Consider the following 23,826-nt stretch of genomic DNA (forward strand, 5'->3'; position numbering starts at 1 on the left):
TCTAAGGAATTCCTATTAGCTACTAGAGTTCATTAAAAATTTCTGCCTGTGGAGCAAACACCAGAGTAATGATTGACCCATCATGTTCTCATGTGAGAGGGAATATTTTAAATTAGCAAAGCTCATTCTTTTTTACTTAAATTATCCCAGAATCTATATAAACACCCTTTCTTGCTAAGTATACATATTTATTCATTTCTCAAACTGCTGCTCTCTTTTAGTAATTGGTACATCAAAAAAAACCACTGTAATTCTGTTACAAATCATTAAATATTATCTTACTAAGATGAGTTTCATTTGATGCCTTTCAGGTGCGTTACCACGCACACTATATATGAAGTGTTATCCTTTTAAAGGTTCTCTAAGTCTGAAAGAACATGAAAAGACTTTTCAAAAAATTACTAGCATTAACAATAATTTTTACACAAATATTGACAATCCTTCTTCAGTGTTTAGATGTGTTCATTTTCGCTCCTGAAATCATGTTTGTTCAGATAGCTATCTAGCCACTGTTTTGCTTCTCCTGTCCTTAAAGATAAAAGTTTTTAACAAATGACATGTGTTAATTATGATGAGTGAATGGATAAGCCTGTAGTTCATAGTTATATTTGATTAATTCATTAACTGCAGATTTGTATAGCTTGTTGCTACTACAAAAAGTACCAAAGCTTATTAACATCTTCAGTCAGGACCCTTTTAACTGTTGATGTTCACATCAAGGATCCACTGTGTATGAAAATAATTAGCTTTTACGTCACTATTTTAATTGCATTTTTACTGTACCTGTCTCATTATTTTCAGTGCTCACATCAGGATGCCAGTAACAACAGAAGGACAGTTTGGCAGCTACATGGACAAGAAAGGAATGCCTTCACCACCGTACTCACATTATTCTCTCTGATGGGTGAAGCTGGAGTACATTCTTTTGTTAATGGACGTACATCTCTACAGATCATGTGCTATGTGCTCTGTAAGTTGATGTTTTGTTTTTAGATGTCAAATATGAATAGAGTTAAGGATCACACCCTACTGAAAAGAGAAAGGAAAAGACTGACAATTTTGGCAGCTTGGGAATGCTCAAGTAGCATAGGCCTGTTACTGCAAAAGGCAGCAATAAGACATAGGGTCCCTCCTGGCAGTAGACAAAAGACTGTATTCTCAGCTTTTCTGAAATATTACAGAAAAACCTTTTAAAATTATTTCTGCACTCAGAAAGTGTAAATCCATTCAAGTCTGATTACAAACACGAGGGTAAGGATACTGCCCACGACATTTTATTAGATATTATTATAATAATTAAGATATGTAACATTGAAGCAGAACAATGGATAGCAACTACAAACAAGAAGTACAGATCTGATGCAAAGTTTATTTAGGGTAATAGAAATCTTTCCTCATCTTCATTAGGCTTAATATCAAGTCCATAGGAGCCCATGAATGTGCATGTACACATGTCCCTTGTAGTGAAAAGGTCACTTGCTCTTTCAGAGATTCCCAAGATAGCTCTGAGCAAGTTGGTTTATTTACACAGAGCAATGTTTTGCACAGATACTAACTTGGATCCTAACTAGAGCACACACGTTAGTACAACACTTTGCCCAGCTAATTAGCACTGCTTTTCTGACATAACTGTGTTACTTAGCTGGACCAAATTTAGCCAATGTTTCCTGTAGAGTCTCTGCACCCCTCTCTGCTGCACAGTGAAAGCACGCTCTTTTATTCCTATAGTTCTATTCCTGATTTTATTTTATTTTTATTTTTTTGGAGCGGGGAGTGAATTACTGAATACTGTTTTTTAAAGGGGGGGGGGAAGGGTTATATTTTTGGTGATCTCTTATGTAGATAAAAAAAAAAAACAATAACAAATTCCTCCTTTTCTGCAGTGCCTTATAATAGCAAGTTGATGCTGCCAAATGCCATCCATGAATCCATATGAAATATTAATAAACAACCCAAGACACACCTTCAAATGATCTTTTTTTTTTTTTTTTTTTTTTTAAAAATGAAAGGCCTAGTTTTCCTTTCACTTCATACTCCTGGATTCAAGGAAATCGTAAAGGGGCAATTAGACCTATTGTGTCTTCTACACAACTGAGGTGTTTTTACCCTGCTACACAGCTGAGGTCCACCACAACCATTGTCTCACTCCCCTTTCTCAAAGGGAACGGGGGAGAAAATACAGCGGAAAGGACTCAAGGCTTAAGATAAGGACAGGGAGATCACTCAACAATTATCATCATGGGCAAAACAGATTCACATACGGAGATTAATACCATTTACTGCCTATTATTAACAGACTAGAACAGTAAGAAACTAAAAGCAAACTAAAAACACCTTACCCCCATCCACCATCTTCTATGTCCCCCCCATGAGTGGTGCAGGGGAACAGGGAATGGGGGCTGCAGTCAATCCCTGACTCTGTCTCCGCTGCTCCTTCATGGTCACTCTCTGCCCCGGCTCCACGTGGGGTCCCTCCCATGGGATGCCATCCTTCCCGAACTGAGCCTGTGAGGGCTGCCCACAGGCAGCAGCTCTTCAAGCGCTGCTCCCACACAGCTCCGTACCACGGGGTCCATCCCCCAGGAGCAAACTGCTCCAGCATGGGTCTCCCACGGGTGGGCGGCAGCTCCCCCCAGACCCCCTGCTCCTGTGTGGGCTCCTCTCCACGGGCTGCAGCTCCGGCCTGGGGGCTGCTCCTGCGGGGGCTCTCCATGGGCTGCAGCCTCCTCCAGGCCACATCCACCTGCTCCACCAGGGGCTCCCCCACAGGCTGTAGCATGGAGATCTGCTCCATGTGGGACCCATGGGCTGCAGGGGGACAGCCTGTTCCACCAGGGGCCTCTCCATAGGCCACAGGGGAACTGCTATTCCCTGCCTGGAGCACCTCCTACCCTGCTGCATTGCACTTGGGGACTGCAAGGTTGGTTCTCACTCCTTTCCTCTCCCAGCTGCTGTGGCACAGCACTTTTTTCCCTTTCTTAGATCTGCTCTCACATAGGTCCAACCAGTGTTGCTCATTGGCTCAGCTTTGGACAGAAGTGGCTCCGTTTTGGGGCCGGCTGGAGTTGGCTCTGATTTGACACGGGGCATCTTCTGGGCTCTGCTCCAAAGGCCACCCCAGAGGCCCCCTGCTACCAAAACCTGGCCATATAAATGCAATACAACAAGATGCAATAAACAAATTGAGGAAAATGTCAATCTCCTTTATGAGAACTTCACTAGTGATTTGTCTAATGGAACTATGTACATACATCTTACGTGCTTTCACTGACTGGTCTACCATCCAATTTGGTATGTATAAAACAATATCTACAGGGAAAGATGTTTACATATGTAAATGAACAACAGGGTAAACAAATAGCAAGCATTTCCGTTTGTTTGTTTGTTTTCCCAACAGTAATTATAATGCCTCATAGAGTACTATAAAGGCAAGAGAAGTTATTCTGTCTTAATGGACTATCAACTCTCAGGAACAGGACAGAGTTCTCCATTTAGTAGGAGAGAAGGAGAAGTATTGGTAGGAGAATTTGGTAGCTTCAAATCCAGCCGTTTCCAAGAGGATATGTCCCAATAACAAAATGCACCATAACAATTAAAGGGAGCACAACTTGTTGGCACCTCCCAGAGGGAAGCATAATATAGGTTTGCAGTGGTATTATCATCCCTAGTGGGGACTGTCATCATTACAAGTCAGAACTGAGCTATACTAGTGGATTAGAAAGATGGTGTCACTTCTGCTCAAGAGGAAAATGCAGGACTTCAGCCTCTTTGGCTGAACACAAAAAAGTAAAGAACAAAATGATGAAACAATAGCAAAGCACCCTCTTATCCAGAGAGATGCAGTATTGTATTCTTAAATATGTCCCATGCTGATCAGCTCTTAATACACTTGATTGTTAATTTTCATAGACTATGCTGAGATGGCTTCATTCTACCTACAAAATTTTTGCACCCCTGCAAGCAAACTTGAATGTGCAATTCATTGTGTCAAGAATTTTGTACATTTGCAATAGGGTTGGGGACTGAGATCTTTGTATTTCAGATTTTATTTTTTTTTCATGTGCCAAACAAAAGGTATCTGCTTATTGCTCTTGATATAAACGTTACTTTAACTCTAAGTGACAACTCCACATTTAGTATATCATTAATGGATGACAAATAGCAGCTGATATTGTGGTAAGGGGCTTTCTTTTCAAAACAACTTTATCCCAGTCAGTGTTGCTTTTCTTCACTACTCCAGTAGACTGTTGAATCTAATGACCATATATACTAGCATAAATACTTGAGCATTACAGCTGGCGTAGAGTGAATGTTGTCCCTGTCCCAGACTAGTGTAAAAGAAACAGGGATATGTCAGAAGCTCTGTAAAAATCTGTTACAGATGTTTTAGATTACTGGTGGGTACACACAGAACAAACCAGACAAAGCGTCAGGAGGGGAATTTTAATCATCACCCATGAAAATGACTGCCATATCATATTATGTATGTCATATTATGTATGTATGTGCTTCAGTTTCCTGTGGACCTTCAAGACTGCTACCTAACCAAGTAGCACTCACTACTAGCCCCTGTCTCTGACTAATAGGTGCAAATAACAAACAGATGAATATCTTTTTGTACTTCCTTGTTGTTGTATGAGTATAGTGGTACTCCATTACATCATAGCACAATTAAGAGTCAGAAATTACTAAAGCTGGTGATGTGTTTAGAGAATACAAAGGCCATTATAGCAAAATGATATTCAATCTATTAGAAAAAAAAAAAAAAAGTCAGGAAACCATAAAAATAAGCAGACTCTCTCCAAAGCTGAAAGTTACCATAAGTTTGCACAAAGATTGAAAAAGTAAAAAAGGAGAAAAAAAATCTTCTAAAATTAATCTAATACAAACTCATTCACATGCCAAAAGGTCTATTAAAAAGTCTACCAAGCTAAAAAAAAAAAACATGAAATAATTAAATTTACGTTTTAGAACAAAAGACTCCCTGTAATTCACTTGAAAGGTTTCAAAAACACATACATATAGCACAGTATAGCTTTCAAGGGAACTCCAAAGCTAAGGCTGTATTGGCTAAAATAATTTATATTTTGACTTGAACCCCTCAAATAACTCACTTCCTTAATTACTGTCTTGTCTGACAGGGAGTCGTGTGAATACATATCGTTTGCCTTAGTCACGGAGCATGTGATGATGCTTTTGACAAATAGGGACACTATTTCATTACATTAAATCTTACTTTCAAACTAAGAGTTTTCTACCTCATTTGTCAATAAAAACCATTACAGACTCTTGCTACACTATTGATCCTACTCCTAAACAGGAACTAATATGAAGATTAACCTGAAAATAGCCATAATTTAAAAATACATCTGACAAATCACAATGGATCTCATTCAGGGCTGCTCATCATTGTCATGTAACAACCACCCACTTGTAGCTGAATCTAAATAGATTTTCTGTACAGGAGAATTTAGTCATTCAGCCATGGAAAAATTTGAGGAGAAAAAAAAATCATTTTAATGACCATTATTTGCCATGCAGGGTTTGAGGAATAATTCCTCACACAGAGAGAAGCTTTTTAGTTTTACTAGTGTTTTTGAAATTCTGCATATGCGTGGAAACTTTTCTATGGTCTTTATGTGATCCAGTGTGACCACTTTTTGCCAAAGGAACCATAGAAAGTACTACCACATGCTCCACAGGTACGTGAATATTAGAGCAGACAAAGAATCTCCTTTTGCAGTTTACAGTTTACAGTGTAATCTGTATGGCATGAAGCTGAGCAAAACTTATTGTTCCTAGTGGGAGGCAAAAATACATACAAAGCTCTATGTATGTATATGCCCACCCTGTAATTTAGCACAATGGGATTGGATCAGTAGATCTAATAATTTGGTACTGAGATTCTCACATTTACATATGATTTGTGAGATTTACTTGGGATCAGATAGAGCCTCATTCCTTGGGATGAACACCTGTACAATAAATATGAATCAAAGCTTTCCGAAGGGAAGAAACTGGATGCATGTTTGTGATGTAAGGTGGTCCACAGACTGGTTGGAAACCTGATGTCCCCATCCAGATCTGGAGTACATTTGAGAGTTTTCTGAAGCACGTATTCTGGCTTAGCTTCCTCTGCAGGGGATTTAGTTTGTACATATTAAAAACCACCTTGAAACTTAACCAATGTGCAGTAAATGGAAACAAGCAGGGAATTTGCTTCGAAATTGTACTGTTGCTTCAAACTGAAGTGTTAATCTAAGACAATAAATACTAAACAGTTCATTTCTTCTGAAAGGAGGAATAAGTTAACAGTCTCACTTGTCAGCAGCTGTCTGACAAAATGTTGCTAGAGATTTTTGCACAGCTGTCCCCATATTAAGCTCAAATATCCTCATATAATTTAAAAATATTTCAAGACATATCAGAGCCTCATACTTAAAATATTGAAAGAAGCAAAATCTTCACATCCTTTCCTCTGACAACTAACGAGGTTTGGTTTACACACTAATTTCTAGAAGAACAATTCTTCCTTATATTACTAACTTATAAATAAACATGTACCTTCAGCTCTGGATGATAACACTCTTCTCCACAGATATTTTCATGCTTCCTACATTCTAGAGGGATGCACATTCTACTACTTTTGCTGCTCCCTGCTGCTGGGGCACACCTCTTCAATGCTGTACGTAAGAGATCGTATCCTAGGATAATGCCATTTGGCTGTCCCGGCGATACCCAGTTGATTTGAAGAGATCTACAATAAGCAGAAAATTAACAGCTGTTAAATTATTTAAAGTATTTATGTTTCTGCAGATAAATACATTAAATGATTAGCATATAGTTGTTCCACATTATATGAGTTCACATGGAGTAAAGTATTTCAAGTATCCAAAATATCCCTCTCGATGGTGAATTTCACAGGTTCTTTAATAACCAAAAGGTGTAAAGTTTGAAAAAAGTATCAATATTTGATAAAACCCTGAGAAAATGAATCACACATATAATCAAAGCCCTTAAAAATTGTAATCAAAGTCTTTCTGTTTAAAAGAAATCACATTCATGCTTCTGAAAACTTTTGTATAATTAACTTTTTTTCTAGCATTTCAACCACTGGAGTTCAGTGGTAGTTGAAAGGATTCAGCATGCTTTCTTGGTGCTGTAGTTAAGGTCTATTGACAAGGCTGGAGGGACCATTCCATCCTCAAACAGGATCCTGGTGGAGAACAGGCACCTGGGGGACAGAGGACCAACCCCACACTGCAAGCTGTAGCCAGTGCAGCTTGCTCACATTCAGTCACCATTTAGAACAGATTTGCATTTATCTTGCCTTTTCCCTGCTTTTAAAAATATAATGCAAAAAACACATCTTCCTTTGAAATTTATTCTTCAACATATAATTAATAAAAAATAAGAATTAATAACAACATCATTAAACAGTATACTTAAATATTTTCATTGACAAAATTAGAAGTAAAAAATGCAAGTGTTTAACATAATTCTGACTTGGTGCAAAAGCGTGACTGCAGCTGTCCACAAAATACTGTCCGTAAGAATCCTGTTCTTGATTTCAAGTTTGATATTAGGCCATCATCAATTTAAGGAAGAAAGTATCTTAAGGGAAAAACTGTGTTAAACTTTAGTATGCTTGTCACTACTAGAAAATGTGCAGGTGTTGGCTTCAAAATCTCACTTAAAATTACAACATATGTCTCAAAAGGGACATTTGAAACAGAAATTTGCTCTTTTGTCATGTACACATTTTACATGGAAAACTTAATTTCATGCATAATCACTCTGGAATGTTGCATACAATGTTAATTTCTTACTATGACTTTCTTCTTCGGCTAGAGAGGAGGAGATCCCAGTGCTACACGTAGATCAATAGGAGGACTTACAACACTATATAGCATACACTCAGACTCCAAATACCTTTTCTTGATCTCCATGTCCCACTTACACAGCCACTGTCAGAATGCCAGTGACATCATAAATTAACATTAATTTAAAGTGAAAAACATTACAGTGAAACAGTAGTTGCTGAGATAAACTTTGACTTCTTAAGAGAATAAAAATAACTGAACTATTATTTCACTTCCTTGAGATATAAACAGAGGAATACACAGCAAAAAGCCTTTGAGAATAGGAGTTAATGTCTCCTATGAAGGAACAACTTCAGAGGTGACTTGCAGAGGCAGCATTATTATTCCAAGGTCTTCATTTGAACCATAGATTTAATTCCATATTCCATACATGCCTAGTTTGTATTCACTATATATTCTAACACATGGACATGAACACACACATGTGCTCAACAACATCAAATATCTACATTTAAATAATGTTACAGGATTTAACCTAAAAACATAAAAACAGGATACTATATTGTAAAAAAATATATATATATATATATATATATATATATATATATATATATATATATAAAAAAATTAAAAATCAGAAAAAAAAATAGATAAAAAGAAAAGGAAAAGAAGGGTAGTATTTCAACCTTTATAAATGCTATTGTAACTCTCTTCTGGTCTTTGCACAGTATAGATCACAGGAGTAAAGAAAGCACTTCTACTTATTTCTTAGAATAATTTGCTTTCTGCAGGTGTCATTCAGACCCCCAAAAGTATATTTTCAAAGCACTGTGCCAGTTTTTGCAGTTTTGCAAGCCATATTACCCCCTAAAATAATTTCAAAGTAGTCCAGAGAATTGATGCAACTATTTGAACTATTGAATTTGAATTATTTTCCCTTTTCTGCAGAACTCAACACGTTTTTTCTTCATTAATAAGCAGTCACTTTATTATTATTCAATGTATAGATACACATTTGGTGTGGACATAGCTAGTTATCATGTAAAGCTACAGCTGCCCGAGTAAATCATGTGGCATAGAAGTTCACTGCATAGTGCCACCAAAAGGGTAAAACCCTGCATGACCTTTCAATAAAGCCACAACTCTATGTACTCACAGATAAGCAGACTCCTTCACAATTTTATGAATGTTTCAGTTACACGTATACCTTCTGATGTTCACTACAAATTGAGGTGGTTTTGAAAGCAACAGAGTAAAAATAACCCATGGCCCAGTTAAATAAAGTAGCAAGGTTTTCATGGGATTGCAGATGTGAATGAGTATCTCAGCTTTTTCATAGCTACTGTCTGAAGAAACAGGTGCAGATTTACAGGGACATGATAGGACCTTCAGCATGCAACCAGCTGTACCATGTATGGTGCTCATAGAAAGCACAGCCTAATCAGGTCATCTTTTATATCCAGTTAACTCTGGATATATCTGATCAGCTTGTCACTGGTTGGCTGGATGTGACTCCACAACAATCTTTCCCAGCATTTCACGTTTATTCACATAGTTATGAATTCCTTTTTTTTTTTTTTTTTAATCTGCACATTCCAGTTATTTTCCCAGTATGGAAACTTACTGGTTTTTAGTTCCCCAAATCCCTTTGGAGAAATCTGCATTACACTGTCGTCTTCCATTCCTGCAGTACCAATACCAAATTAAAAGACATTTTGCATAGCATAGTAGTTTGACACTTTTGTATATGAGCTCCTTCAGAACTCCTGATCCAATACCATCATCACAACAGTTTATTACTGTTTTGCCCATTTGTTCTAAATCCTTTCTACTAACATACTAATTTGAGATAGTTCCTCCGCTTCATTCACCCATGCACAGCATCTCATACAAAAACCTTCCTAAGCTCCACAGTACTGAACACCAAAGCAAAGAATTCACCAGTGCACACACACACACCCCCTGACACACCCTCCCATCCAAAAAAACAAACAAGACAAGAAACATAAAAAAAACAGAACCTGACTTAAGACTTCCATATTGGGTCCCATACTGTTTTCTATTTGAAGTTTGGCATTATAAAATAATCGTTCTAGGACTGTGACCTTTTGTGCCAAGTTTCAGCCTGAAGCTGAGTTATTAACTGTAAGGGGTGGAAAAGTAAGGTATTTATAATGGCTCCAGTGGTATAACCTTCATTAGAACAGTCTGGATGGAGCTGCTATCAGAAAGACTTCTAAGAAGTTGGTGGGTGAAATTATAATTTATGTCATGCAGCACCTTGAGGCAAATTTTAAAACAATTATTTGTGAATGCTAGAAAGACATTATCCTACAGCATTCTCATCAATAATACAGCCCCCTAAACTGATTCAGAAGAGGAAAAACCACTGATTCCAATTAAAGACAATAAACTGCATGATCTGTATTGTATCTTGACTATCCCATGAGCCTATACTGTATAAATGCCTTTTTTTTTCTGTCTGGTGACAGATATGTATTAAAATGTCCGCTTGTCTACACAAACTGTTTTTTTTTTTTTTTTTTTTTACCAAGCTTTTTCTTTTATGGAGGATAAATAAGCAAAATTCATATTCAGTCCAGCACCTGCTGAAGCTGTCAGCTGTAGTGTTTGTCATATTTCAATCAAAGCTGAAGCCAGCCAGTCATTTTTATACTACACAATCCCTACATACTCGAGGACCAGAATTAATGAATTAGCTATTGATTAAATTCCACTCTAGCAAATCCACCGTGGCAAATAAATGAACTACCCGGGGCACGTGTAGGCCATGGCCAGACATGTCCGGGCAATCGATCAGTAGTTAGTATTCTTTTGGGATATAAGAACAGCTGATGATAATATGACATGTAGGAAAAGGCAGTGTAGAAACAGAGTCTGCTTCTGGCTGAGCAGATTATAAAGTAGGAAGGCATTTTTGATCCTTTTTCATTCATGTGTTATGACATATTTAGTCTATATATAATAGCAGAAACATGCATAAGTGTTTGCAGTACAGACAATACAGACAAAGGCACACATAAGTTAAAGCCAAGGGCAAAAGATGAGATCCTGAATTGAGTTCTTATCATCAAACAAGCTTTGACTATATCTGTATGCGTGAGAGAAAAATAGCAAGCTTAATTTCACCCTTATACAGAGACAAATGCTGAATTCAAGGAAAATGTAGAAATGATAAACAGCAAACAGAAGTCTCTAAGAGACTGGAGGAGCAAATCCATCCTGCTGGCCATTTCGGAAGGCTCGGTTGTTAGATTTTTGTTATTTACAAAAAAGATTTTTTCTTTTTTTTTCTACAAAAGAAACACTGCTAATGAGCATACACCACCACAAATGTAATAAAATCATATGAACAATAACATACACACAGGAGGCTAACTGTTTTATTGTTGGTGTAATTCTGAAAAAAATGTGTTAGCATGCTTTAGCCTGTCTTTGGAAGATATTAACTCCTAACGAATCACTGTATATGTTATTTGGCAGCTTCTAAATACTGCAAAACTGTTACTCCTTTTACAATTAAGAAGTTTGTCCATGCCTGTGGATTTCATGGATGTGCAGGTTGCAAACAGTGTTTCAAGGAGACAGAGATGTGTATGCCTTTTAAGATAGCTTACTAATTCTTACTGTTGTGGTGGGTGACTTTTTTTTTTACCCACAATTACTCTGTTTCCATTATCAGCATCACATTGCTCCCTGAACATTAATCTCCCTCTTCTTAACTGACAGCAAAATGTGATAATTTTCATCCTCTAAACTTCTTTTAACTACTTCCATTTATGCCTTATTTATTATCCCAGCACAGTGATACCTGAATGACTCTATACAATCAAACAAAGGTGAGATTTCTTTAGTTGCTCATTTGGCCAAAAACTCCAAGATCAAATATAATGACCATGAAAAACCTTTACAAGCTGTACACTGAATTCTTTAATGCACCATATTCAATGCGAGATTGGTCCCCTTTCTGGTCCCCATTCCAGCCACAAATTGATCTGATATATGCCAGCTACCTTTAGCATAGTACCTGGAGCCAATTACGTGAATAATGGGTGCTGCCAGCTGCTTCGGCTCATCTTCTACAGTTGTAATCTGGGTCCCGTTGCTTTTCACACAGGCATACACCGTGCAGGCTTCAATCTGATGAAGAAGAACGTGAATTTCAAATACTAAGATGCAGAAATTATTCAACTCTGCTACTTGCTTAGATTTCTCTTTTCACCAAGATTTGTCTTCTTTTCTACTTAACAGATTACGTACAGCTAGGAAAATACCAAAACTTTGAGATAAGTATATCTATCAGAGATATACCGTGCCGTATCACATTTCCCCACTCTATTTTCAAAAAAAAAGAGTACACACAGCCATCTGATACCTACCACTATTCTCTATTAAATTATCATCAACAGTGTGTAAGTGAATTTGTTTGTATTTTGTAAGCCGAATCGTATACATAACACTGAAAAAAATGTCCAAGTGTAACAAGATAGGAAATACAATAAGCCACTCTGCTTTGATTTTGGTTCATGAGTAATTCACTTCGGTTTCCTACATGTACCACACATTCTGAAATAAAAACAAGGATATTTTTCCTTAAAATCTTCTATTCCTTCATGTCTATGCTGGAAAATTAGGATAAAGGTAAAAATACAAATCAAAAACATACACTTCATTATTAAAAATCCCATAGAAATAAAAACTTATTCCTTCCAGTTCTTGGGATTAAACTAAATGAAGGCAAAGTCAAATAACAAGTGAATGATAGTAACATTGTTTCTCTATTGGTGATGCAGGGTTTATTCAAAATAAAAGAGCACAAAAGAAAAGAAAGGTAATGAAGGAAGATTACCATTGAGATGTACATGCATCCAAGATAATATTGCTTTCAGGACAAGAAGAAAAAGAACCAAAAAAAAAAAAAAAAGCTTTGATTTTTACCTATCGCATTGATGCAAATGTATAAAGACTAAGAAAGTGAAAGAGAAGAATAATTAACATCTCAAGCAACAGAAGGTGGCCATGGTAAATTAATATAGAGGATCTATAAGTGAGGCAGTACTCTGAATTTGCATTGTTATTGAGAAAAGACAAATGTGTTTCCAAGCAGCATTCAGAAAGTCATATGTGTATTCATGGATGGAGGTTTGCTGTTTCAGAGGGGTTTGAACATAGAAATCTGTTATGGTATGCCTGCCTGTGATGTTTATTTATGGCATGTAGTAACTGGATGCAAATTTTTCAGAGCAGAGTTCACATATTTACTACTAAAACCTTCTAAAATATAATGCAAACCCATCCTGAACAAAATAGACAAGAATAGTTACAATTAAATGTCAAACTGCATTTCTTGAGCACATTAATTGAACTTAAGGATAGAAAGATACCATTTTTTTTATACTGCATATAATGTTTCGTCTTTTATTAGAAATCTGTCTATAGAGGCAAAGATAAAGATAGAGAAAGGAAAAAGCAAAGAAAAAATTGTTGTACTTATTAACAGCATAAGAAGTACTGCTATGATTTCAACAGCTCTGCTTTTTCCTCAGAACGATGAGGAGAAAAAAAAATGATAAAAGGATGACAAATGCAATATCATTATTTCTTCGTGCTGATATATTATGCATGCCTGATGTTTCTAAAACAATTGCAATTTTCTTTTAATGAGTAGGAGTAGAATCTTTGCTTCTTTGTAATGTATGTTAGGGCTTTGCTAATGTTGTAGCACAGAGCATTTAAGGGAAAGTAAATGGAGTTTTGATGGTTTGAGAAAAAAATAATGGAAGTCTGTGTTATGAAAACAGTACGCAGACCTAAAATACCCTGAAAATAAATTTATGCCTTGTATGTATACACACACACAAACAACAATGCAAATATTTGCCATGTATGTAAAGAAATTCATATAATAATATTCACCTTGGAAGTACATAAATATTATGTAAAATCAAAGAATGTTACACAACACAGAAAAAATATTCTAACCTGTATATTGTATACAGTGAATGGAGATAAATCTGCTAAAAGAAAGGACCCAGGCTCGTTCATTCCAGTCTTGTACTGCTTATTATTTACATAGATAGAGTACTCTGTGACAACACCATTCGGGTTTGAAGGCGATGTCCAGATGACACGTACAGCTGTACTGTTGATGATGACAACCTCTGGAGGGAACATGCCCTCAGGCTCTAGAAATAAAGGAAGAAACTGAATAAACTCCAGCTGTCTCTGCAAAAGCACTTGTTTAACCAAATGCAGATTAGTATTTAGGTTTAGCAAAGGGTTCACTGCTTATCTGCTTTCCTCTGATGAAGTTATCACAGTCTGTAGTCTTCTGTAAATTGGCTTATTATACTCTCAGTTAGAAACCATGAGAGCTGATGGTAAAATGCTTTATACCACCAGCATAGTGTCAATCATCAGTGGTATGTGGCCAGTGAGATATGATGATAAATTATTCACCCATCTGCACTGCCAACATATAAACATTATTTTTATGTCTCCCCCAATCCCAATCTTAAAAGAAAAAAAAAAAAAAAGAAAGAAAAAAAAAAAAAAGGGAGAGAGAGAGAAAAACAAAGCATTTTACTTTTAAAGCAAAACCTGAGACCAAAATACCTTATGTCTATTGGATCGTGACGTTATCAGCCTCATAGCTGAAGCAAGATGAAGCAATATGTGACATTGTCATTATGTAAATGGATTTGAATGTTGATTACTATAGGTAATGATGAAGTCTAACACTTATTTAAAAAAAAAAAAAAAGAAAAAAAAAAAGAAACAAACCTTCCTTAGCGTTAAATTACATAATTATCTAAGCATGTCAGAAATAACAAATGCAAAAACCTATTTTTGTCATAAGAACCCATCTTTACCAGTTGAAAAATTGCCCTTACAATCGATTCTATTTTATAAACAAAAGGTGCTGACCTTTGGCATCAGAAAGGAAATGGAAGCCTCACTTAAAGGGCTTTGCTAATGACCTGGAACACTTGCTTCTGAGGTAATGATATTATAATGTTTATAATGAGACTTTATAAAGCAAAAAGATTAGAAAGACCATTCTGAACACATTTTAGATTTACTTCTTTTTGTTGTTGTTCTTCACCCCCACTCCTTAACGCACATGCAGTTGCTAACTGGCACAGAAATGACTCATAAATAATTTTTTTCAGGGGTTAAACTTACACCTAGTGTTTCTGGTGACTCAGGAAAGGTCCTATATATGACTGTCATGTCTAAAGCACATCGCTTCACAGAGCAAATCTTTTAAAAAGAACATTAATTGTTTTTAAATTCCAACATTTATTGATATGAACTCAGTTCCAAACTTAGTGTACACAGACAGGAGTATGCAGGAGAAGATGAGAACAAAGTAGGTTAATATCTGCTGTTAGAGCTTTTGCTTCAGTCTCAGTGGGACCCTTTATTGATCTACCACATGATGACAGCCAGCACTTAAGCATTTTAGAGTTTTAGCCCTTTTTCCTCTTATACCGGAAATTTTATAATGGAAGGATGACTGATCTCAACCCTAACAAAAATCAATCAATTTCATTCTCAGAGTTTAAGCCAAGCTGCATTCACTGCTAACCAACCTCCATCTGAGGTAGTCACACGCACAACTTCACTGTTGATGCTGTGGGCTCCATTAAAAACTTGGAAAAATATCTGATACTCTGTGTTGGGCTGCAAGTCACCTATGACTGTATAGTTTTCATTAGCCTGAATCCTCAGAGATCTTCTATCAGCAGTAGAATTCAAGAAGAGGATGTAATACATGACATCTCCTTGCAAGTCTTGTAGTGCTGAGAAAGGAAAATATTGAGACATCAACTAAGAGATATTCAGTCAGCCAGTTTCTTATTCACAGCATTTATCTTGAAGAGAAAAGCAATTTATTATGAAGAGTCCCTTACTGTAAAAAAAAAAAAAAAAAAAAAAAAAAAAAAAAGAGAGAGAGAGATTCCATCAATTGTTTTTAATGGCCTCCCACCTCCCACACACCAATAACCACAGGTACAGAATGCTCTTCCAAAGTATCACTAACAGCCCATGATCCTAGGCAACACTGGGAAAGCCTTCTTTCTCATAATGCTCCAGTGACAATGGTAGAATCTGTAAGTAAACTCAGAGGTGAAGACTGCTAGCAGTGGTGCATAGATCCTGCAGGTCACCACTGTGAACAGATGTCTTTTACCTGGATACCAGGAAGAGTGTAAAACCTTGCACTACACCACTAGTTGAAGATGGGAAACTTGACTTTTTTTTTCTTTTTTTCCTTCCTGCCCTGCAAAGTACTGTATTCTGGTTTTACTGGTCTAACCATGGGAAATGAACATTCCGTTCAAATTTATACAGAAAGCCTTTTGGCCACAGTGAAAATGGATATCTACATGCTGTTATTTTAGAACAATCATTATAGTATCTACATATAAATGTGTCATACCCTCAGAAGCAGTATATTCACAGGGGAAAAACAACAACAACAACAAACTAATATTTCTTTCTAAAGTGTGTTTTTACCCAGTAGTAGCTTCTTCTGGGAAGGGAAGAAAAAACAGTACCATTTTCTGGCTACACATGGAAGGACACTCATTGGTCAGAGCTAGTTGCTTCTCCATTTCAGTAACTCAGTTTTAATCTGTTATTTTATCTATTCTTTGTTAAATAGTTTAAGTTCAGGTCTGATCAAATGCAACTGCTTTTCCAGTAGGCACCAAGATGAAAAGAATAATTGTGATAAAATCTTCAAGTACTAAAACATTGTTTTAGATGATACACTGTACCACTCAACAGAACTCAACTAACTAGGAAATAGAATAGCACTGTTAAAAGACAAAATCAGATTTATTTGCAGATTTATTAAACAATTTTGTAACAAAAAAATTTTACTGAAGTGATGTATTATTTTTATTTTAAGTGGTACAGATTAAAAAAAAAAAAAAAAAAAGAAGACCAAAAAACTCCAATACATTTTCCAGAAAAATAAAGATAGCAAGGCAACTTATATTATGGACTCCCAAGCTTCCAGGAAAAAAAAAAAAAAAAAAAAAAAAAAAAAAAAAAAAAAGAGAGAAAAAAATATTTTGAAATTAATATTACCGAAAAAAGGAAACATGAGTATACAACATAGTTAATATGATTAGTGTAGCATACGAACTAATTAAATATGTTTAGGTTTTCTAGTGATGAATGGCTCTGTCTTGGCATTTAACCTTTGTATTCATAAACATATATGGAGGAAATTTCTAAAGTATGAATGAAAATAAAAACAGATTGCATTACCTACATCTAGAAGGTCAGAGGTTTAGATTACTAAGGTAATGAAACTTCAGTGAGCTGCTTCAGATCTATTACATTTGTCAGTTTTTATAAGCACGCTTACTTCACGCATGCAATTATAAAATAAAGAGACTACATTTGTTGCAATTCACCACCCAGTCCTTATAAAAGCATTTGCATGTAAGTCATGAAGAAATTCCCCACTGCTGTACTTAGCAAACCAGCTAAAGAAATTGGCTGAATTCATTTCAAGGAGCAGAGCAAAAAGAAAGAGAAAGAGGATCCTCTCATCCTGAAGGAACATATATGTAAATTTTCATACAAAGAGATGAAATATACCACAAAGACAACAGGATTTTGTGTACTACTGTATAGATTTCTCTGCATTAAGTATTTCTTCACTTTCACTATTCTCATTCCACAGAAATACCATATAATAAATACAAGCATGACTGAGAAATAGCAAAATGGGCACCCTTTTTTCCCCTTTCTTTCCTCTCCTTTCAAGGACACTTTGCTGCATTATAAATCAAGACAGGGACTGTGTTTCCTCTGAGAGTAAGGCAGACCAATGTAAGTGATGGCAGGTTAACATCTAGTTACTGAAATAAATACTAAGCACACTTACTTGGTTTTGACCATTCCACTTCTACAGCAGTGTGATTAACAGCACGTGCAATGACGATACTTCCTTTCTCTGGTAATCCTGCTAATGTAGTAGCTATCACTTCTTCACTTGATGTATATCCTACCTCGTTGTGTACTATGAGCTTGTACTCATATGTTGTGTACCTAAGACATTTTAAAAATAATTACATTGAACAAAAAAATGCAGACGTAGAAAAAATTTGCTCGAACACTTCTGCTTGTGCAGAAGTTTTGCTCTTTCTCTTCCCACTCAACCCCCCAGAAAACTGCAGCTGTGTGGCTTGCACCAATGAAGGCACTATAAGGGCTGCCTACTTTTTAGGAAATAATTCAGGACCATTAACACGGTAACAAAAATAAAGCAAGTTATTTCACTTCCTCATAGTTGTAGCTTCTGAGGTGTTGAGAGATTATAGCTCAATTCAATATGTAATTACAGCGGTGGCAACCTGCCAAAATTTGGATCAGAATTTAATCAAATGAGGCTTTTTTCCTCTTTTGGGAAACCCGTTGATTTTAACTTGCAGAGTCTCATTTGTAAAAGTGATTCACCATATACAGCCAGGACTCTCCCACTGATAAAATAAATAAATAAATAAAATAACCTAATAATGCAAATCCATTTAATAAAGTAATTTTCTTCAGAACTGTGGATATTCAACTTACAGAGATTTATGAAATACTACAAGTATGTTTAGTAAACTAAGTGACTCTCACTCCATAATTTCTTCTCTAACTCAAACGATATATTAATGTATTTTAAGGGAGATTTCATAATCTCAAAATTGTTTTCATACATTCATACATAACATTCATACATAAGAACCCTCATAAAAAACTGCACAATCACAGGAACACGTGATAACAAATTTTTGCTGAAGCTGCATCACTGGAATAACTGTCTACAAACACAATAAAGGAACTGTAAATATTTAACATTTAAAGACTTCTCTACAAAAAGAAGATACTCACATCATGTTTACTTTTACTTTTTTTTTTCTCCCTACAGAACCCTACTTTATGCAGCCACCCAGCCTGACTTTCAAAAGAGCTAAGCTTTACCTGTTCTACTGAGAAAAAAGGAAACTAATTAGAGCTCACTAGCTCCCACTGTAATAACCATGCTAGAAAAAAAGTTGACAATATGAATTGTGAACACACCCTTTGTGAACATGTAATACACGTATTTTCTTGGACATTGTAGTGCAGGTGTAATCAAAAAGGAGTAGGATCTAGTCTTACAAATTAAGGATGAGAATTTGAGATTCGTTTTTGGATCCACATTTCCAACAATGAAAATAGAAGACATTTGGCTAAACCAATGTAAAAGCCATTTGAAGCAACCACTATCAAAAGAGACTTCAAGCTGGAATATAATAAAAATTCACTTATTCTGAAACATGCTTGTAGTATGTCACAAACACAAACATGTAAAGTAGATGCTGATATACAGGTTTTCTTTTTGTAAAAAATGAGGCTTCGTTCTCTCTGCAGCCACAAATTCCTCCTGAGTTGTTGACTGCAGGAGCACAGCTGCAGCTGCAGAACCCTCTCCAAAAGAAGCATTCAGGTGTGTCCAAATGTTAGGTACACTTTTGTGGCCATAGCTCATGCAACCTAAAAGGTCCTTGTGCCTAAGGACTCGCTACTGTTCCCTGTGGGAACTTATTGCCCCCTCAGAAGTGCTAGCATAAATGCTGCATGCCTTAGAGAAGACTGCTGAGAAGAGCTAAACTAAAAATAAATGAAACTCCATGTAGAATTTCAAATGTGGTTTAAGAAAGAAATGGACAGTTTTGCAGGATTGTGTTAAAGAATGGTTCCATGATCAGTTATTGCAGTGGACGAAAATGAGCAGTGACTTCCAGCAAACTGTCAGTGACAAGCCAGAGGCAATAGTCCTTGGCTTGGTTCAGCCTCTACAACACTCAGAAGTCTCATTCTGTGGGTTCACGTCATGCTCACGAGGGATGCTCATGGAGCTCTTATAGAATTGGAAGCTATGTGAGGGGCAGTGATTGATACGCAATTCTCATAAAGCATGCCAGCACACAAATGCAGAGAACACACACATTCTCAAACCCTCCACGAAGTTTTACCCAAGATTTTACCCACAGAAAAACAACACAGAACCTGTGTTGCACGATCCATTAGAGATTCCTAATGTGAGTGTTTACTTGTTTTAGAGGTGGTAGCTTTGACTTTGAGATGGGGAACCTAAGGCTATTCTAGAACAAATGGCCTGCTCTGTACCCCACAGTAGGTCCATAACATCCTGAGAAACAGAAACCACTCTCCATTTCCCTACACTTAACACTCTGCATTTAACTATAATGAAGCTAACACAAAGCTGACCTTAAATTAGATCTGCTGAAAGTGCATTAAATACTCTCCCTGCATTTGGAGATATTAAGGCAATCATTAAGTTAACTGGTAACAAAAGCAGTGTTGAAACCAAGTTTCAAATGTATTGCAAATAGGACTTCTCAGTCATTTTGCCTGTGCTATGATTTTGCCAAATCTAGGCATATGTACACATCTAGGGTGTATGTACACATATGTGTAAATGGTTTGTTACATGAGTATGTCAGTGTTAAAATTTCGATGACCTCCATTTTCATTTGCTTTTTAAAGCAATACAATACATGACAGTCAAGAATGTCAGAGTAATAGTAAATCCCTGCATATTAGAATGATTAATAGCAAAGATGGTGACAAAAATATTTCATTACATAATTAATATGTTCACTACATAAAGACACAAGAAATACTTTGAACTATTAAACATACACTATACAAAATGCCAGCATTTGTTTTTATAGTTTTTGTAATCTCACCTGCTAAGACCCTTATCTTCATAAAACCACTGAGTTCCTGAGTAAATATTGTGCCACAGATTTAAATCTTCAGGGGGATTTGATGCAAGTGGTTGCTGGATTTTACGTCTCAGGAGCTCATATCTAACACAAAAGACAAGCAGAACACCAGGATTATCTCAACTAATGTTATTACACAAAAAAAAAAAAAAAAAAAAAAAAAAAAAAAATTTAAAGCCACACATTATTTTGTTTTCACAGCTGTAAACTTTCTGAGATAAACATTCTTTTTAGTATTCCATTATTTAAAACATTGAGTTACTTAAACTACTTTGAAAATGGAAAATGAGCAGTTTTATTTGAAAGAATAAAGGTATTTAATAATTCACAGATTTTACCTTGTGGAAATGCTATCAACATCAAGTCCAAATGGCCCAGGCACAGTGTCTTATAGAGACTTGACTCATGCCTCCTGATATGCACAGACTGTTCCAGAATACGTAATGACACTGTCTCTTGCAAATATACTGACATATATAGCTTTGTTACAGTAGCAAGATCATCTCCAGTCTGACGAAGAAACATTGGGCAGTATCATTCTGGATCTGAGACCCCATATTACTGAAGTATTTAATAGGTACTGCATTCAGTGGTTAGTTTTTGCTTCAAAAGGATAAATCAGCTGAGAAATTCTCCTACAAGAGAGCTGAGCCTTTCTATGCTCCATGGAAACTAGGACATGTGACTTCCAGCTAACTGTCCCCCTTAATTTGGGGAAATAACCCTCAAGAGGTACAAACAAGCACTGTGTCACTGACCTTAGTGATGATATACAAAATTATCATTGTATCAGCTGGAAACATAACCTCAGAAATCAAATAAAAAATAATTGAACTGCAACTTCATCAAAATATTCAGGTTACTTTACACCCCAAACACAACTTCACAAGTGGTTCATCAGTGGTCAAAAGAACCCAAAGACAGAATATTACAATATTATTAGGAATAGCCCTAGCATATTCTAATGTAATTCATAGACAAGCCATGTAAAACATCAAAATCTTTTTAAACATTGAATGGTGATCATGTGTAAATCACCCCCACTGGCAGCTGCTGCTGCTACTCTGCTTGCAGAGTAGCAGACTTCTTGCTCTATCATGCTGTACAGAGCAGCTGCTTCCGTGGTTCTTCTTGTTGAGGGCAGCATGGCACACCATGAAGGAAATGAAGTCTGCAAATGTAGGTCGTGCTGAATTACTTGAGTAATCTATGGTAAAATGGTCATGTTGTTAACTCCAGAATAACAGAGACTGCTTTTCAAAAACTTTCATTTTTTTTTCCTCTTTAGAACAATCACTTTATTCAGATGTATTGTGCCCTAATTAAGCCTGAAGAGTCAAGCTACAGAGGTATAATAGAGGCAACTGAAACAGCATTACAAGAATTCAAGAATTACAAGATAATTATTGAACCAACTGATATACTTAGAAGAGAGCTACTAGCCAGCACATACGGCCTGCAGAGATGTAAGTCCATGCACAATGTTTCACAATACCTTAAAGCACTTGGTTGAAGGATTAGACTTCTAAAAATTATGCATAAATGTATAAAGATAAACATATCTTTCCAAATCTTCATGCACTCAAATCCATTTTTTTGTTTGTTTTTTTTACACACACACACACACTCAGTAATCAATAGACTCAAGCCAAGATCCCCATCCCATTGTTCTATGCAACTCTCAGAGATGCTTTATTCCAGTACCTGTGGAGAAATCCAGCCTGCTGTACCAAATACTTTCTTCCTGTTCCCATTTTCCCATTTTCAGCTCTGACTAAGAACCTGTAGCTTCTGTTAACCTGTTAACTTCTTTAACTTTCTCATGAACTCTCACATTTACAGCTTCTTAATCTTTTTTTTTTTTTTTTTTTTTTTTTTTTTTTTTTTTTTTTTTTATCACACTACCAAATGGTCACTTTTGCTTTATCTGGACTAGCCCATGCAGAGTATTGCTTTTCTTGCCATTTCACTAGTGAAATGTGCTGCTTGAGCTCAGCACCAGAAAGTGGCTGATCCTACAGCCCAAAACAGCTATGCCTTTGCAAAGATCCTGAGCTTGTTCCTTCTGGCTCTTCAGACAGCACCAGTCTGAAAAACTCAGAGGATTCTTGAACGTGTTCTGAAAAGTAAGTTCCACAGCACAGATGCCACAGGTACTCTAAATAATCCTGTCTTCTTAAATTTAAAATAATTCAAAGTTCACCCTGCTCTATCTCCAATTTCTGTTAAGTCTACTCATGTACTTTTGAACCCTAAACAGCTTCAGAAGGTCAGGAGAAACTGAGATCACATCATCAAGTTTGCATTGCTCAGCATTTTCTAAATCAGACTTAGGTATGGAGAAGAAAACTGTCATCTCATCTGCAACTAAAAGCTTACCTCAGATGAGGACCATTTGGCCTTAGCGGTGGTTGCCAAGATAAGGCGATAAAGGACTCACTGATCGGCGTCACAGACAATGGACTAACGCCCTGAGGAACTGTTGAAGGTGTAGTTACGCTGGTAGGTAAACTCTCAGTGCAGCCTCCTAGAAAGCCATCACCTCCAGTACAAGCTATTAGAGTAACTGAGTAGTTTGTGTAAGGTATAAGATTAGTCACCACATGACTTAACATTGATGAAGTATTTCCAGCAATGACAATTCGTGGATCAGGCATGCGAATCTCGTAGTTAAGGATTTCACCATTCTGTATCAGAGGTGGTTTCCACGAGACCTGAAGGAGGAGAAAACATAAACAATGGACTTACAGTCAGAATGCAGAAATACAAGCACAACGTGCTATAAACAGTCACAGTCGTGATCTCAAGATGGACTTCTTTTATTTCATCACCAAGACAGACCTTGAGAATGACCTTTCCCAGGTATCTGAGATTTGATTTTTAAAGGGATTTCAGTTAGAAATCTAACCTTATTTTTAATGAGAGTTGCAGTAACAGTTGTGGCCTTTGAAAATATACTACTGAGCTTCACCAGTAAAACTGGAGTACTCTAAAGTCTGTGAGGTGTTCTGATACATTAGCAAAAATACATTGTTCATCATTAATAACACTGTCATTTCTTTGCTTACATTGTATTGCCTGGTGTGCTCATCTATTACTGGCAGAGTAAAAAGAAATCTTATTTAGTATTTGCATAATTTTCAGAAATGCGTAATTGCATTAGCTCCTATGAGAGC

At 36.4% G+C, this 23,826-nt stretch overlaps 1 protein-coding gene across 1 annotated transcript in view; it reads right to left on the reverse strand.

Annotated features, from left to right (window-relative positions):
* The window catches only part of USH2A (usherin), a 396,028-nt gene that overhangs the window by 91,493 nt on the left and 280,709 nt on the right, over positions 1-23,826 (reverse strand). Inside the window, 7 exon segments of the mRNA XM_032183742.1 lie at positions 6,565-6,757; positions 11,872-11,984; positions 13,827-14,029; positions 15,440-15,649; positions 17,755-17,918; positions 20,612-20,734; positions 23,030-23,364. Coding sequence (XP_032039633.1) covers positions 6,565-6,757; positions 11,872-11,984; positions 13,827-14,029; positions 15,440-15,649; positions 17,755-17,918; positions 20,612-20,734; positions 23,030-23,364 — 1,341 coding nt within the window.

The sequence above is a fragment of the Aythya fuligula genome, chromosome 3, assembly GCF_009819795.1.
Source record: "Aythya fuligula isolate bAytFul2 chromosome 3, bAytFul2.pri, whole genome shotgun sequence".
Lineage (NCBI taxonomy): Eukaryota > Metazoa > Chordata > Aves > Anseriformes > Anatidae > Aythya > Aythya fuligula.